Genomic DNA, 17,672 nt, shown 5'->3' with positions numbered 1-17,672 from the left:
TACAAATGAAATCCTCCCATCTTTTGTATATGTTCTTTAGTTCTTTGCCTCTTTCTTATATGAAAATTTTTTGATACTTTTCTAAATGTTGCCTCCCAGAGTTTTAACTTACCTGTTTCTTTTAAGGGTAGGATTCATAACTAAACTTAGAGCTCCAAAAACAAATAAATGAGCTCTTCTTATGGACTTGACATTGTTTTGGATACTATTGTTACTCTAAATGCTGTATTTTATGCAATCTCAGATCTCCACTAGGTATGTCACATGGCTGTGCTGTGTTGATCTTATTGTTGAGACTCTTTTTCATATGTGCTGTTATCATGCCATGACTTTTCAAGTCACTCTTTGAACTCTTGGTTTGGGGACTGACATGCAGGGCCACGCATGCCACCTCTGTATGCATCTCTGCTACAGAATGTTCATCACCCGTCCTGGAAAAATAGCTTGTGGCTAAGTGGCATTTTGCAGTAGAATATGGAAAAATGGATTGGGCCCATTTCCTTAACCTTAACAGGTGATGAAATACTGACAAAATTTAACAAGAAAAAGAAGGCTGTGTAAGTGTGGGATTCTTTAGGGGTGTGTAGCAATAAGCACAGTAAAAATGAAGTTTGAGATGCCGAGCACATAGTCCACTTGGTGCTGGGTGGTGCTAGAGTGTCACATGCAGGCCCTACTTACAGGGGAGTCATTTGGATGTTCTTTTCCCAGAGGAGCTCTATGGTGACTTTGAAGACCTGGAAACAGGGGATGTGCACAAGGGAAAATCAGGCCCGGATACTCAGGTATGACTTGGCCATGGCCAGCCATTAGCCACTGGTCCTTGATCTGTGGTCAGTATGTTCTGCAAGAGGCCCCATATGAGATGGATGGATTCCTTCCTAAAAGTGAAGAGGGTGGGAATGGACCAAAAGTTGTTGGTTTATTTGTTATTGTTAATTTTCTTGAGAGATACCTATTACCTCTTCTTGTTATGATTCTTCAGTCATTGAAAGTTTTAGCTCCTGGGTCACTGTCTTGCCATCATTCTCCTCCACTTAATTTTAAGTGCCATTTAAAAAAAAAAAAAAATTCCTTGTTCTCCCTAATATTTCTTTAGAACAGTATCTGGGAGTATCTGGGTTGGGAACAGTTGCTATTATTTTTATTCATGTTTGGCATTCCCAGCCATATTAAGGAATGGTGGCTAATTGTAATGCAGATGTCTAAATGTCTCTTGTTACAGTACATGTTATTTAGAGACAAAGGCTGTTTTATTTTGTTTTCATGATGATCATAACTAAGATTTTCGCAGCTCAAATAGAACTTTTAAAATCTGCCTTAATGTTTAGAAGAGGTCTCCACAAATTTTTACAAAATTTTCTCTTCTGGAAATTTAAGGTTGAAGATGTGGAGGAAGAAGTTAAAGAAATTGACCCCAATGCAGAGGAAAGTGCCAAAAAAAAGCATTTGGATAAAAAGAGAAAATTGAAAGAGATGTTTGATGCAGAATATGATGAAGGAGAAAACACATACTTTGATGATCTTAAAGGAGAAATGCAGAAACAAGCACAGGTGAGAAAACTCAGTTCCTATCAGCCTTATTTCAGGGCTGTAATAGTGCTGTGAATACGTAACTTTGTTTAGGTCTTTGCTCCCTGCCTGCTTCTGGGCCTCCTATTTGGTCTCCTAGGTCAAGATGCAAATAGGTATGTTTATTCATGCAGTTATCTAATTGTTTCTTCAGTCAGACATTCACCAGAAAAATATCAGTGTCTATTTTGTACCAAGCATTAAATGTTGCGGAAGCAGAAATGGCTGAGACACGACCACCATTTTTGAGGCTCCTACAGAGTAGTGATTTGAGACAGTGTGTTTATTTACATGCAAGCATTGCCTTAGTATTCTAATTACTACTCCCTGGAACCATAATTGAATAATTTGAATGTGTATGTGATTCTTGGCCTGTGTGGCTTATGCATATACCAGTGCTCTCTGGGGATGGTTTTCTGAAAACCCACCTTGGTCAGAGTTCAGAGGATACTTCGAATGTAAGGTCAGATGCAAAGATAAAGGGAGCCTGTGGAATGCTGAAAGGGAGATAGTATGGCCCGGCCGTTCCGGGATGCTGAGCAGGCTGTTTGAGTTGATGAACTGACTCTGAAGGAGACACAAAGATGTGTACAGTTGATAGCAAGTGTTTGAGATGCGCTTTGACAAGTGGGGCCACCAAGAATCCCTGTAAACGGGAGCATACCTTAATATGTCTTCTGCAGATTAAGTATATGATTTGTGAAAATGCAGCTGACAGGGTTTGCTCAACCTAGGTCTTCATCTAGTCAAAGAAGTATCTCCTGGTTAGTCATTAACATAGTGATTCAAAGTGTGTACTGACCTTTGATAGAAGTGACTGGGAAATGTAAGACTTGTTCTTAAGTCTTTGCTTTAGGCCATTTATAATTTAAAATCACCTAGGGGCTTCCCTGGTGCCACAGTGGTTAAGAATGCACCTGCCAGTACAGGGGCACAGGTTCGATCCCTGATCCGGAAAGATCCCACATGCTGCAGAGCAACTAAGCCCGTGTGCCACAACTACTGAGCCTGTGCTCTATAGCCCACAAGCCACAACTACTGAAGCCTGCGCGCCTAGAGCCCGTGCTCTGCAACAAGAGAAGCCACCACAGTGATAAGCCCGCGCACTGTAATGAAGAGTAGCCCCTGCTCACCACAACTAGAGAAAGCCCATGCGAACACAGCAACGAAGACCCAACGCAACCAAAGAATAATAATAATAAAATAAAATCACCTAAAACCTTGTGGGTCATTGTAAAGAACTTCGAATTTTTTACTCTGAATGAAATGGGGGTCCATTGGAGGTTTTGAGTAGAAGAGAGATATGCATGATCTGCTTACCCCTTGAAAGGATTACCCTGGCACGAGTTCAGTAAGATTAACATGACTTACACTGGGGAGGGGGTGGGGGGTTGCAGTGATGAGAGGAAAGAGAGAGTCAAATTCTGGCCATACTTTTTTTGAAAGGTAGATCAGTAGGATTTCCTGGTGGATTGAATGTGAGATGTGTGTGAGAGGGGAGATAAGGATGACTTACTGGAGGGATTGGGTTGTCATCAGTAGGATAGGATAGCCTTTCATTGATGTCAGTCTACCTGGGAAGATGAAGTTTGGATCTGTTAGGTTTGAGATACCTTTCAGACAAGAGGAGTGTCAGGTGGTCAATTCTGGAGAGCTGTTGAGGCCAGGGACTTAAATGTGATATACTCAGGATCTGGGTGCTTTTTAAAACTATGAGATAGGTAGAATGACCTGGGGAGTGAGCATGGAGTCAGGAGAGGAGAGGACCAGGACTGGGTACTTCAGGAGACTGGGCAGAGACAAGGAAGCAGCAGTGGAGACTGTGCAGCTCTCAGGAGATAGAAGAAATGTAAGAGGACGTGAAGTATGCTGGAAACCACTGTAGAAGGAAGTGATAAATTGTTTCAAATCCTGCTGATGTGTTAACTACAGTGAAGACAGAATTGACCACTGGATTAAGAACATGGAGGCCTTTCGTAACTTTGGCAAGCATTTCAATGGAGTATTAGTTCAAGTCCAATTTTAGGGGATTTATGAGACTATGAGCAGCGTAACTGGAACCAGACTTTAGAAAACTTCTGTGGCATTTTGCTTCAAAGATAAGCAGAGAAGTGGGGCAGTAGTGAGAGGAAGTGGAGTCAAAAGGTTTTAAGATGAGAGAAATAACAGGAAAGATTTGTTGGAATAAAGTCCAACAAGAGTGGATGATCTAGGGTGCAAGTAAAGGTTGGCATTAAATAGAGGCATGGATAATCTCTAACAGCTGCCTAGTAGAGCTTCCTGTGATTAAGGAAATGTATATCTTACTGTCTATATTGTAGCCACCTAGCCACATGTTGATACTGACCACTTGAAATACAGTTAATGCGATTAAATGACTGAATTTTAAAATTTCATTTAATTTCAACTTAAATAGCCATGTGTGGCTACTATATTGAACAGTGCAGAGCTGTAATAAAAGGCTGAATATGGGTGTAAACCCTGGTAGAGGGGCTAACTGTGGAAGTTCTTTTAGGTTGCTTAAAATTTGAGTGAATTAGGAAACAGTCAACAGCTGAGAGTGAGGATGTGGGAGGAGATAGCTGGGTGTTTGATGAAAAGAGAAAAAGTGTGAAATAATTGGGAGAGTAAGAAAAGAAAGTGTAGATGGGGAAGTTCAGAGTGTTTGTCGACCAACATTAAGGGCTGCTTTCACAGTTTGTATTTACTATAGTATAGCTTGGAGCAACAGAGAAGAAAACAGTTGAGGCAGATCCTGAACAAACTGTATAGATAAAACATTATTTTTAATTAGGATAAAGCCTAAATAGTTCTGTACATGGTTCCTTTATTTAGAAATTGCTCTTTTTTAAAAATGTTAATCTTACATTTATTAAAAGTAACAGCATTATGGGTTTTTAATTTTTTTTGTTTTATTTTTCCCCTCTCATATATAGCTTAACCGGGCAGAATTCGAAGATCAAGATGATGAAGCCAGAGTTCAGTATGAGGGTTTTCGACCTGGGATGTATGTCCGAATTGAGATAGAAAACGTCCCCTGTGAATTCGTGCTTAACTTTGACCCACATTACCCAATTATTTTGGGTGGTTTGGGCAATAGTGAGGGCAATGTTGGATATGTACAGGTAGGTACCCTTCACTATATGCTTAACGATTGAAGTTCTTTGGTCATACTTGTACCAGTAATCTTACTGGAATCTCTTCTCCTTTTAGATGCGTCTGAAGAAACATCGTTGGTATAAGAAAATCCTCAAGTCCCGAGATCCAGTCATTTTTTCTGTAGGGTGGAGGAGGTTTCAGACCATCCCACTTTATTATATTGAAGACCACAATGGAAGACAAAGGCTTCTGAAATACACCCCACAGCACATGCATTGTGGAGCAACCTTTTGGGGTAAAAAGGGATTAGAATAAACTTGCTTGTAGGTTAATTTAAATCTTTTAAGCTTTATCATTATAGTTTTGCTTTTTTCCTTTCATGAAATCCCAATTCATAAGATTTTTCTCTTTTTTTTGGATTGGAGTATATATGTAAAGTAGAATCCAGAACGTGTGGTTCACTGTATTTTTTTTTTTTTTTTTTCCTGTTTCCTTTAAGGTCCTATCACTCCGCAGGGTACTGGGTTCTTGGCAATACAGTCTGTCAATGGCATAATGGTAACTATCTTTGTTGGTTTATTTTAAAGATTGTGTTTGAGAAATAATGTCATGATTGTGGAATATGTACCTGAAACTTTAAGTTGAAAATTATTCATTTTAAGTATTTATAGTAAACTTCTCTTTGCTTTTAATTTTCCTGCATCTTTTTAAGTAAGGCATGTGAGAGTAGAGAAGAGGGAAATAGAAGAATTGTAATAGTACTGATGACATTTTATATTTTTATGCTTTTATATTTTATGCTTTTAAATATTTTTCTAAAAATATTTAAGCAGTGCTCACCGTGAGCTAACCACTCGACTAGATTCTGGCATACATTGGATACCAGCTAGACATAAGACTACCCCCTAGTAATCTGGTTTAGAAAGGTATGTTCACACAGTCTTCATCTGACCAATCAGAGCAGGTTTTATTGGCCTCATTTAACAGAAAAGAAAACAGAATAATGGGCAAATGGAATCCATCCTGAGTGTCCAAAATTTAATTTCTCAACCATTGTAGCCAAATGTTCATATTCCCTTTCATTCATTCTTCTTTGTGAAACTGTGTTACTATGAAGTCATCCTCAGGAAAATGCTCAAGGTATCATCATTAATTTTGGTGTACATGTATTATAGTTTCCGATAGCTTTTGTTAAAATACTGTTTTGCATGTTCATATATTCTTTCTTACTTTTTCTTAGGTGATTGTAAGTTGAATTGCACTTTGGTAATTTGTTGCATTACAGAGAAATGTAGTTCTTCTCTTGCTGACATTATTCCTGTATTCACATTTTGGGGGTTCCTTTTTAGGCTGATTTCCGGATAGCTGCCACAGGAGTTGTCCTTGATCTGGATAAATCTATAAAAATTGTGAAGAAATTAAAGCTAACTGGCTTTCCATATAAAATTTTCAAGAACACTTCATTCATTAAGGTATGTATATATATCTGTATATTCATATGCTTATAAATGTGTATATTGTTTTTTTTTTTTTTTTTTTTTTTCAGTACACGGGCCTCTCACTGTTGTGGCCTCTCCCGTTGCGGAGCACAGGCTCCGGACGCGCAGGCCCAGCGGCCACGGCTCACGGGCCCAGCCACTCCGCGGCACGTGGGATCCTCCCGGACCAGGGCACGAGCCCACGTCCCCTGCATCGGCAGGCGGACTCCCAACCACTGCGCCACCAGGGAAGCCCATAAATGTGTATATTGTTAAAGGAGGAATGAAATATTCTAATATAGGTCTAAGATATAGTTCTAATGTTTTCAGAAAAGTATTTGAAATCTTTTATAAACTTGGTCTTTGATATTTTTAGTTTACTTCTTTATATTTTATATTCTTTATATTTAGTTTACTTCTTTAGCTTTCTGAGCATATTTAAGTAACACAGAGCAACATAACATGGGGGGGTAGTTTGAGCAACATTTATTGAAAATTTCATCAGTAGAGTGTGTTTCCATTAAAGACACAGAGTTAAGATGATCATAAAATGTTCTTATAATATAAGGTAATACTACCAACAGCATTTATCTTGCTGTCTCTTTATTTTCTGAGTGTGTGCACCTAAGTAATAGGATATGAACTCCAGTCAAGCCCTGTGAGATGACAGCAAAGGCCATCTAGGCCAGTTTAGACCAACAAATATCTTTTTGATCTTCTCTTCTACAAAGATAGCAGTGATGAACATGTTAATGAGCCCACAATAGAGTCTTAATTAGTGTTATTTCAGGGAAGATAGAGTTGTATTCCTTTTGACCTAGTAATTGCACCTTTAGGGGGAAAAATATAGTTGATTTTTTTATCACCTTTCAATGAATTATATTTTGTTTTTTAACCAAGGATATTTTTATGAACTAAGAAGTAAAATATCTGACTTTGTGTGTATGTATTTTTTTAATATATATATGTATTTGTATATATATACCTGTAGGGAATGTTTAATTCTGCTTTGGAAGTGGCCAAATTTGAAGGTGCTGTGATTCGAACTGTCAGTGGAATAAGGGGACAGATCAAGAAGGCACTCCGGGCTCCAGAAGGAGCTTTCCGGGCCACCTTTGAGGATAAACTGCTGAGGAGTGGTAAATATCCTTTGTGGTGTGTTCTTAACAGCATGTTACCTACCATTCACTATTGATTTCTAGCCAGTGTGAACTATAGGTGGTAGTTTAGGTCTTTAGAAACAGGAGTCAACTGTAGCTCTTCCCAGTTGGAGCATCTTGTGTAGCACGCCCAGCCACACCCAGTAAAAGCTTTGTGTTATTCAAAAGTAGTTCACTTGGTGAAATCTCTCTTCAAATACTGTGCAACAGCTAGAGAAGTTTGGAGTGAATATTTTGTTCTTTTGTTTACCGAGATAGATAAGAATCTTCTTTTGAAAATGTTAACGTAAATTTCCTCTCTTTCCAGACATTGTCTTCATGAGAACTTGGTATCCTGTCTCTGTTCCAGCCTTCTATAACCCAGTAACATCTTTGTTGAAACCAGCTGGTGAGAAAGATACCTGGTCAGGAATGCGGACAACTGGTCAACTCCGGCTCTTCCATGGCATCAAACTAAAGGCCAGCAAGGATTCTCTGTATAAGGTACAGTCAATCACCCATGTGCTCTGTAGATGGGTGTCACCCAGAAGCTTCATATGTAATGTTTTTTGTGGTTTGAATTTTCAAGTAGAAAGTCTAACATTAAATTTGAATGAACATGTTGTATATTCATAGACTATTTTGGAAGGAACACAGGACAAGTGGTAATAGTGGTTTTCTGTGGATTGGAAAGGAGACTTAAACTTTTCACTGTATATACCTCTTTTGAACTTATTTTTTTTGTGCTATATACATGAATTAATTTGAAAAACAATAATATACTGATTCTTATGAAGCAAGGGGGAGGGGTTTTTTTTGAGAGTTTTAATAAACTTTTTATTGAAGTGTTAACGTACAGACAGAAGAGTACACAAATAGTAAGTGTATACAGCTCATTGAATTTTAGCATACCTAAGTTGCCATTGCCTGGATCAAGCAATAGAATTACCAGCACAATAGAAGTCCCCCTTGTGACCTCTCTCAGTCACTATCCCACCTCCACCTCAGAGATAGCTGCTATCTTAACTCCTGACATGGAAATTCCTTCTGCCTTTTTTTTGAGTTTTATAAAATATACCATGTACTGTTTTGCCTGGTTTCTTTCCTTCAGTATTAACGAGATTCATCCATGTTCTTGTATATAGCAGACATTTATTTGTTTTTATTGTTGAGTAGAATTTCATTGTATGAGAATGTTGGTTTTATCCATTGATGGACAGTGTTTCCAATTTTGGGCTATTATAAATGCTTCCCTGAACACTTATATGCTACTTGTTTGGTGTGCATGTGCACACAGTTCCGTTGCATAGATCCCCGTGGGTGGGATTGCCAGGTTACAGGGTACATGTGTTCAAAATCAGTGTGTGATCCCTGTAGTATACTGAAATACCAGGTTAGACTTGAACAGCTTATCAGAGTTCTAGTTATTCCACATCCTTTCCAGTAGTTGGCCTCATCAGTATTTTAAAATGTTAAGTTCTCAGTGCCTGTCTGGATTCCCATTTTCATTCAAGTTTTGGTCTCTGAGAACATCCATTATTTTGTTCACAGGTTAACAATGCATTTGAAAAGAGTTGTTTGTGTTAATGCAGGATATTTAATTGTTTTGTAATAAGAGGGTAATTCAGGGTATAGATCTGTCATTCTTCTAGAAACAGAAATTTTCCAGACATTAGTTTTTCTGTAAAATAGTTAATAAAATTTGAATCACATTGCCATGAATTTCTCTTAAATTATACTTCAGGACATAATACCTGTTGTCCATTCTGTGGTGCTTACTTGTTTTTGAGAAGGAGATTTCTCTGATTTCTTTCATTCTAAAATACTTTGGTTTCTTAAACAGAGGATATTGCATATTATTGTGGGTGTTATCTTTAACAGTAAATTTATAAAGATACAGCAGACATATTCTCTATATAGTTGTCGACCTTGGTAAAGGTCTAGGGTAAAACTTTCAACTTATTAACTACTGAGGCAGTTAAGAATTTTGGTCATCTCAATTTAAGCATAGAATTTGGTTAGCTTGAAAACTGAATGTAGAAGGAGTTTTGCCTTCATTTGTCATTTAAAATGTCACATTTCTCAACCAGCCTTCTATTAGAAACAGAATAAATTTAAACTTCTTAATTAGAATCAGGGATGGGGGCATTTCAGTTGCTCATTGGAGGAAGAACTATGTCCTTAAATCCAGAGAAGTTTATAGTCAAGATTGAAAAGCTAGTTATTCTTGTTAGGCTAGAAAAAACTGTCTCAGTGCCCCAAAGATAAGGCCAGAGTTTCCCATTAACAGAAACTTTGGATCTTTTCATCTGCTCTGTTGAGATCCTATCATCCATACTGTAGTTATGGGCACAGTTGATTTCTTGGAAGAATTGTAAATATGTATATTCTATATATTCCTTTGTTTTGCCTGCAGCTGTGCATGCCCATTGAGGCAATATATATTTGATGGATGATTGAGTCCTCATTTCTGATGGTCAGCAAACTGTGGTGTTACTGATCTTGTGGAAAAATCAACCCATTAAGAAGATTTTATGCAAGTTTTAAGCACATAGATCATAATATAAATATGTCACAGTCTTTGTTTATTTTTCTTTTTCAGCCAGTTGTGAGGCAAAAGAAACATTTTAATTCACTGCACATTCCAAAAGCCTTGCAGAAGGCCCTGCCATTTAAGAGCAAGCCCAAGACCCAAGCAAAGGCAGGCAAGATTCCGAAGGACAGACTGAGACCAGCTGTCATACGGGAGCCTCATGAAAGGAAGGTACTGTTGATGGACGGCTTCCAGCATGTTGCATTTAGATGTGAAAATAATGCTTTCAGTAACACACTTGGCATTTTTACTGTATTCTCACTTTTCATTAGGGAAGGATAAGGGCCAGACTTATTCAAGGCACTAGATCTGGAAGTTAGAAGAAAGGCTGGAGTCCATTTCGCTTCTTTTGTTTACTCATGCTCTGACTTATGCTTTTTTTTTTTTTTTTTTTTTTTGCGGTACGTGGGCCTCTTACTATTGTGGCCTCTCCCTTTGCGGAGCACAGGCTCCGGATGTGCAGGCTCAGCGGCCATGGCCCATGGGCCCAGCTGTTCCACGGCATGTGGGATCTTCCCAGACCAGGGCACGAACCCATGTCCCCTACATCGGCAGGCGGGCTCTCAACCACTGCGCCACCAGGGAAGCCCTGCATTATGCATTTTTTTTTTTTTTTTTTTTTGCGGTATGCGGGCCTCTCACTGTTGTGGCCTCTCCCGTTGCGGAGCACAGGCTCCGAACGCGCAGGCCTAGCGGCCATGGCTCACGGGCTTAGCTGCTCCGCGGCATGTGGGATCTTCCCGGACCAGGGCACGAACCCGTGTCTCCTGCATTGGCAGGCGGATTCTCAACCACTGCGCCACCAGGGAAGCCCCTGCATTATGCATTTTAATGGGGACTAATAGGCACACAGCTGGCAAATCACTCTTAGTTGTACAGAGTATCCACAGAGTGATTTAACAAAGTTGGTTTTGTGGTCAATGCCATTATTTAAGTATTTTGCTAAGTAAATATGCTCCTACTTATATTTCCATGCAAATTATAATTTCCTAGTTCAGGATAAATTTTCACTAGGTTAATATTCATTTGGATCATGAATTGATTGTAACTTTGATGCCATCAGCTGTGGTGTTTAGGCCCACTGAAACTTAGAAGGAAAGTATGCTGTAGCTGTAAGAATATTCTGATGCTCACTGGGTTTTGCCCTTGTCAGATCCTTGCGCTGCTGGATGCTCTGAGTACAGTGCACAGTGAGAAGATGAAGAAAGCCAAGGAGCAACGGCATCTACACAACAAAGAACACTTCAAAGTGAAGCAGAAGGAGGAAGAAGAGAAACTGAAGCGACAGAAGGACCTCAGGAAGAAGCTCTACCGAATTCAGGGTCAGAAAGAAAGAAGAAATCAGAAGTCCAGCCTGAAGGGGTCTGGGGAGCAATTGAAGTGATCGACAGACAGACAGACAGACAGACAGTCATTTGAATCTGCAGTGACGAATGGTTTCATATATTGTAGTAGTTTTAAATAACAAGTCAGGGGACTGGAGCCTAAGCACAACCTCTTTGTTGGATATATCGCCTAGACTGTGCCTTTGAGAGGAGAAATGGAGACTGCTGACAGGACACCTGTTCATTCTCAACATCTGGGTTATGTCAAAATAAAGCGATATAATTTATGGTTTTCTAGATTCCCTCACATTCCTCTTACCTGTCTCAGTTTAATTTTGTGCTACAAAAGTATCATTAAAATATTTTCTTGTTAATTTTGGCTTAGTAGTTTTTATTAGGGATGAATGCTTGATAATTGCTTACTCTACCACCTTCATGATGAGTCTTCCAGAAGGGAAAAAATATTAACTTGAATACTCAGCATTAAGGTAAAATTTTAGAGAAGGATATATAGTTATTTTTATTTTTTTATCTGTCATATGTTATATTATTTGATTATTCACCCTAATGGACATTTTACATCTTATTTCACATGTTTTTCAAGTTAGTATAGTAGCTAGTTAACACTAAATACTGTTTTAATGCTTTTAGACTAGGGATGGCATCTGTGGAGGTAGTTAGGCATTCTCTCTGAAGTTCATGTTGATATACCCTCTGGGTCTAAAATGCGTGCCTGAGAGACATCAACACCTAGCGGGAGTGGGTAGAATCATCTAGGAATAGGAAGGGATCAAGATGAAACAGGTCTTAGTCTAGCATTCTTTCCATTAGTTCAGTATCTTCACATATCTCAAAGAACATCACCAAGTCCAACCCGCATATGCAGGCCAGCGCCCAAGAAGCCCAAATGATCCTGCTGAGATGTCCATTTGTCTAAAAGCTGAGCAGGTCCAGCTTAGGAAGGCTGTGCACAGAAGCCAGACATGTAACTGACATAAAGAGGGCAGCCTGTCTTTACCAGTGGCTTAGACTACTACACGCAGACTTGCCCATCCCAGTGCTAGGTGCAGGGAGGGTCTGGGTAGGGCTCCAGGCTCTGCCACTCTTCATGTTGTGACTCTGGGTAAGTTCCTGAGTATCTTGGAGTTTCAAGTTTCTTATCTGTAATGTGGGGATGATAAACTAATCTTGCAGTCTGTGAGGATTTAATGAGACAAAATGCAAAGTGACTGGTACAGAACAGATTTTAAAATTTTTTGTTTCTCCTTCTGGTCCCATCTTAAAGAGTTGTATAGGTCTGTGAATTTGAATACTTATAATAGGTTTTAAAACATACCTATATATTCATGTACTCAACACCACTATCAAGATACCAAACAGTCCCATCTCTCCAAAGCACTTCTTCATGCTATGCAGCCCAAGCCTTCCCCACTTCCCCACTCCCCACTACCAAAAAAAACTGATGTGTTTTTCATCACTACCACTTTGTCATTTCAAGAATATCATGTAAGTGGAACAATACGGTATGTAATCTTTTGAAATTGGCATCATATCTTTGAGATTCATCCCAATTGTCCTGTGTATCAATGGTGTGTTCCTTTTGATTACTAAATAGTTACCAGCTGTACAGACAGGCCACAGTTGGTTATCCATTCTCCGGTGGAAGAGCATTGTTGTTGTTTCTAGTTTTGGGCAGTTATGAATGTAGGTGCTGTAAATATCTGTGTAGCGGTTTTTGTGTGAACATAAGTTTTCATTACTCCAGGGTAAAAATACCCAGGAGTAGCACTTCTGGGTCATATGGTTTAAAAGAACTGTCAAACTGTCTTTTGGAGGGGCTGTACCATTTTGCATTCGATCTCACTGGTTTTAATTTGCATTTCCCTAATGACCAGTAATATTGAGCATCTTTTCATATGCTTACTTGCCTTTCATATACTATGTCCTCTTTGGTGAAGTTTATGTTCAAGTCTTGTGCCTACTTTTTATTTGGATCATTTTCTTATTGTTGATTTTGAGAGTTTTTTTATATTTTGGAAGCAGTCCTTTGTCACATATGTGATTTGCAAATACTTTCTCCTAGTCTATTGCTGTCTTTTCGTTCTCTTAATGGTGTCTTTTGCAAAATTTAAAATATTTGTCAAGCCCAATTTATTACTTTTTTTCTTTTATGAATCGTGCATTTGATGTCATGGCTCAGAACTCTTTTCCTAACCTCAGATCATGAAGATTTTCTCCTATGTTTTCTTCTAAAAGCTTTATAGCTTTACGATTTTCATTTTGAGTTAATTTTTGTATAAGGTATGAGATTTAGGTTGGGGTATTTTTTTTTTTAACTTACAGACAACAAATTGTTCTAATACCATTTGTTGAAGGGCTATCCTTTCTCCATTGAGATACCTTTGCATCCTTGTCAAAAATCAGTTGGGCATATTTGTGAGGGTATATCCTGGGCTCTCTGTTCTGTTCCATTTGTTGATTGATGCGTCTATACCTTTGCTGCAAGATCTTGATTATTGTAGCTTTACAGTAAGTCTTAAAATTGGGAAGTGTGATTCCTCTAAATAAATTTATTTCTCTTCTTCAAAATTGTTTCAGCTGTTCTAGGCCCTTTCCCTTTTGGTATACATTTTAATAAGCTTGCCTAAATTTACCAAAAAATCCTGCTGTGATTCTGATTGCATTACATCTGTAGATCAACTTGGAGAGTATTGACATTTTCACTCTGTTGGGTCCTCCAGTCCATGGCATATCTCTCCCTTTATTTAGGACTTTTTTTGGCTTCCAACTGTTTACTGCTAGATTTTAGAAAAACAATTGATTTTTGTATGTTGAGCTTACATTCTGTGACGTTACTAGGCCCATTTATTAGTTCTAGATCTTTCTTGTGGGGGAGGGGAACACATTCCTTGGGATTTTATACTTAAACTATCATGTTGTCTGAAAGTAGAGACAGTTTTTATTCCTTCCTTTCCAACTGTATGCCTTTTTTTTTAATGTGTTACACTGGATAGGACTTCCAGTATAATGGGAAATTGGACTGTTCAATGTGGGCATCCTTGCTTTGGTCCCAATTTTTTTGTAGATGCTCTTTCTCAGTTTGAGGAAATTGCTTTCTATGCCTGGTTAACTGGGAATCTTTATCATGAATGAAAGTTGAATTTTTTTTTTTTTTTTTTTTTTGTGGTACGCGGGCCTCTCACTGTTGTGGCCTCTCCCGTTGCGGAGCACAGGCTCTGGACGCACAGGCTCAGCGGCCATGGCTCACGGGCCCAGCCGCTCAGCGGCCTGTGGGATCTTCCCGGACCAGGGCACGAACCCGTGTCCCCTGCATCGGCAGGCGGACTCTCAACCACTGCGCCACCAGGGAAGCCCTGAATGTTGAATTTTGCCAAATGCTTTTTCTTCATCAGTTTATATAATCATGTGATTTTTCATCTTTCGACTGTTAATATGATGATTACATTGATTTATTTTTCAAACATTGAACCATATTTGAACCTATATAGATATTACATCAAGTGTAGCAAAATATTAAAAAATAATATTTACAATTGAGTGACTTTATCCCAATATTGTATCCCTGGATGGTGTATTATTATTTTAATATTTTGCTAGATTTCATGCACTAATGTTTTGTTGAGGATTTTTGCATATATATTTATAAGGGATATGGTTCTGTAGAGTTCTTTTGTCTTTTATCTGATGATGGTATGAGGGTAATATGCTGGCCTTATAAGATGATTTGAGAAATGTTCCCTCTCCTTTTATATTCTGGAATTTATTGGGTAGAATTGTTATTTCTTCTTTAAATGTTTGATAGAATTTGTCAATGAGGGAATTCCCTGGCAGTGCAGTGGTTAGGACTCTGTGCTTCCACTGCAGGGGGGCATGGGTTTGATCCCTAGTCAGGGAAATAAGATCCCGCAAGCTGCGTGGTACAGCCAAAAAAATAAATAAATAAATACTTTGTCAATGAAACCATCTAGGCTTGGACATTAAAAAAAATTTTTTTAACAATGAATTTAATATCTTTAATAGTTACAGGGCTATTCAGATTATTTTATCTTGAGTGAATTATGGTAGGTTATGAAATGGAATTGATTTATTTCACCTAAGTTGTCAAATTTATAAGTATAAAGTTATTTGTAGGAAGGATTCCCTTACTACCCTTTTACTATCTTTTGGGTCTGTAGTGATATCACCTCTTTCGTTCCTGACATTGGTAATTTGTGTCTTCTCTACTTTTGTTCTTTTGTTCAGTCTTCCTAGACATTTATTAATTTTATTGCTCTTTTTTCAAAGAACGAGCTTTGGGTTTCATTGATTTTCTCTATTCTTTTGCTGTTTTCAATTTCATTGGTGTCTGCTCTTTATTTCTTTTCTTGCACTTGCCTTGATTTTTTTCTGTTCTTTTTTCCTAATGTCTTAAGGTTGAAGCTTAGATTAATTATTTGAGACCTTTCTTCTTTTCTAATATAAGCATTCAATGCCATACATGTCCCTGTAAGCACTGTGTAGCTGCACGTCCCAACCAGACTTCTGTGGGCTGTGGTCACAGTGTCAGTTCCATTTACCAAGTCCTTGCAGTGTTATTTGGGTCAGTCCCACGTATGGATTACCCGTAGCCTGTGGAGGACTGGGACATTGATCTATCTCTTAGGCCCATTCTCAGAGTCAATGACATGCTCTTAAGAGTCAGATCTATGCATGCACAGCTCAGGAGGGAACCCAGGAGCTCATTAACAAATTTGGGGGGTCACTGTCCTGAACTCCTCCCGTTCCATGATTTCCTGGTACTTTCCCGTCACCTGGGCTCTCCTATTTAGCCCTCCATCCAAGACACAGCAGCTTCCTTACCATGACTGTGCCCACATCCAGGGTCAAGCAGTCAAAGGACAGAGAGTAAGAAAACAATGGTTAAAAGAAAAAAAACCCACCCTACTTGGATCAAAAAAAAGGGTGTGCCTGTGGGCTGCAGGGGGCTGGGGCAGGAGAAACGGAGTAGAGAAGAGGGGGGCGTTCTTACACTCTCTCTGGGTGTTAGGAGACACTTTTCTGCTCCTCAGCCAGAACCGGAGGGCTTTCCTGAGCGCTCTGTTTGCACCTATGTCCACCTCCAAGTTCAGGCTGCCTTGAATGAGGATAACTGAGATACTAGGGAAGGGAAAATGGTAAAACTCACCATCAGCCCAGTGTTACTTTGAATTATGGTCTCCTGTTCCAATTCTCCTGCTGTTATTTGATTTTAAAAGTCCTCAAATAGCTTCTCCGTGCATTCTATTCAGCTTTTGCACTTGTGTTTCAGTGGGAAACAGAGCAAAATGTACTTACTTACTCCGCTTTTCCCTGATCTGAAATCCTCTTTGTTTTTCTCCTTAACTTCCTACAAGTAAGATTCTGAGGCCATTTTTTAAAAATGCTTTTTATTTTGAAGTAATTAAAGATTCACAGGAAGGTGCCAAAAAATTACAGGCAGGTTCTTTGTGCCATTCCTCCAATGCTATCATCTGGCGTAACTGTAATACAATATCAAAATCAGGAAATTGACCTTGGTACAATCCACAGAGCTTATTCAGATCTCATGAGTTATTCATGTGCTAATTTGTGTGTGTGTGTTACTCTGTGTGATATTATCATGTATGTATCTTTGTATGTGTGTAGCTTTGATGATCACAATCATGATACAAAACTGTGCCATCACAACAAGTCTTCGTCATGCTACCACTTTAGAGCCACACATCCTCACCGCATCCCTAACCTCTAACAACTATTAGTCTGTATTGTATCTCTGTGTTACTTCACAACTTTATGGAATCATATAGTTTGTGTCCTTTTAAAATTGGCTTATTTCACTAAGCATAATTTCCTTGAGTTCATCCAAGTTGTTGCTAGTATTAATAGTCTCTTCCTGTTTAATGCTGGATAGTATTCCATAATGTCTATTATGTTCTGCAGTTTGTTCAGCATTCACCATTGAAGGACATTTGAGTAGTTTCCAGTTTGGGGCTATTACAAACAAAGCTGCTAAGAATGAATATACATGTATAAGATTCTGTGTAAAAATAAGTTTCCATTTCTCCTGTAAAAACGCCCAAGATTGCATTTTCTGCGTCAAATGGAAAGTCCATTTTTAATTTTAAAAGGTACTTCCAGGGACTTCCCTGGCGGTCCAGTGGTTAAGACTCTGTGCTTCCATTGCTAGGGGCACAGGTTTGATCCCTGGTCGGGGAACTAAGATCCCTCATGTGGTGCAGTGTGGCCAAAAATTAAAAAGAAAATAAAGGGGGCTTCCCTGGTGGCGCAGTGGTTGAGAATCCGCCTGCCGATGCAGGGCACACGGGTTCGTGCCCCGGTCCGGGAAGATCCCACATGCCGCGGAGCGGCTGGGACCGGGAGCCATGGCCGCTGAGCCTGCGCGTCCGGAGGCTGTGCTCCGCAACGGGAGAGGCCACAGCGGTGAGAG

General features: G+C 39.1%; 1 protein-coding gene across 4 annotated transcripts in view; it reads left to right on the top strand.

The window, feature by feature from the left end:
- BMS1 (BMS1 ribosome biogenesis factor) overlaps positions 1–11,580 on the top strand; it is a 45,256-nt gene extending 33,676 nt beyond the window's left edge. For all 4 annotated transcript variants that reach the window (XM_067025637.1, XM_059055018.2, XM_067025638.1 and 1 more), the window contains exons 14-23: positions 712–785; positions 1,381–1,554; positions 4,509–4,697; positions 4,786–4,966; positions 5,171–5,229; positions 6,021–6,143; positions 7,141–7,288; positions 7,617–7,792; positions 9,891–10,052; positions 11,035–11,580. In XM_067025637.1, coding sequence (XP_066881738.1) covers positions 712–785; positions 1,381–1,554; positions 4,509–4,697; positions 4,786–4,966; positions 5,171–5,229; positions 6,021–6,143; positions 7,141–7,288; positions 7,617–7,792; positions 9,891–10,052; positions 11,035–11,265 — 1,517 coding nt within the window. In that variant the 3' untranslated portion in view covers positions 11,266–11,580. The remainder of the gene's footprint in view (positions 1–711; positions 786–1,380; positions 1,555–4,508; positions 4,698–4,785; positions 4,967–5,170; positions 5,230–6,020; positions 6,144–7,140; positions 7,289–7,616; positions 7,793–9,890; positions 10,053–11,034) is intronic.
- The last annotated feature ends 6,092 nt before the right edge of the window (positions 11,581–17,672 follow it).

This window comes from Kogia breviceps, chromosome 2 (genome assembly GCF_026419965.1).
Source record: "Kogia breviceps isolate mKogBre1 chromosome 2, mKogBre1 haplotype 1, whole genome shotgun sequence".
Classification (NCBI taxonomy): domain Eukaryota; kingdom Metazoa; phylum Chordata; class Mammalia; order Artiodactyla; family Physeteridae; genus Kogia; species Kogia breviceps.
This window is presented reverse-complemented; position numbering and strand designations above follow the sequence as displayed.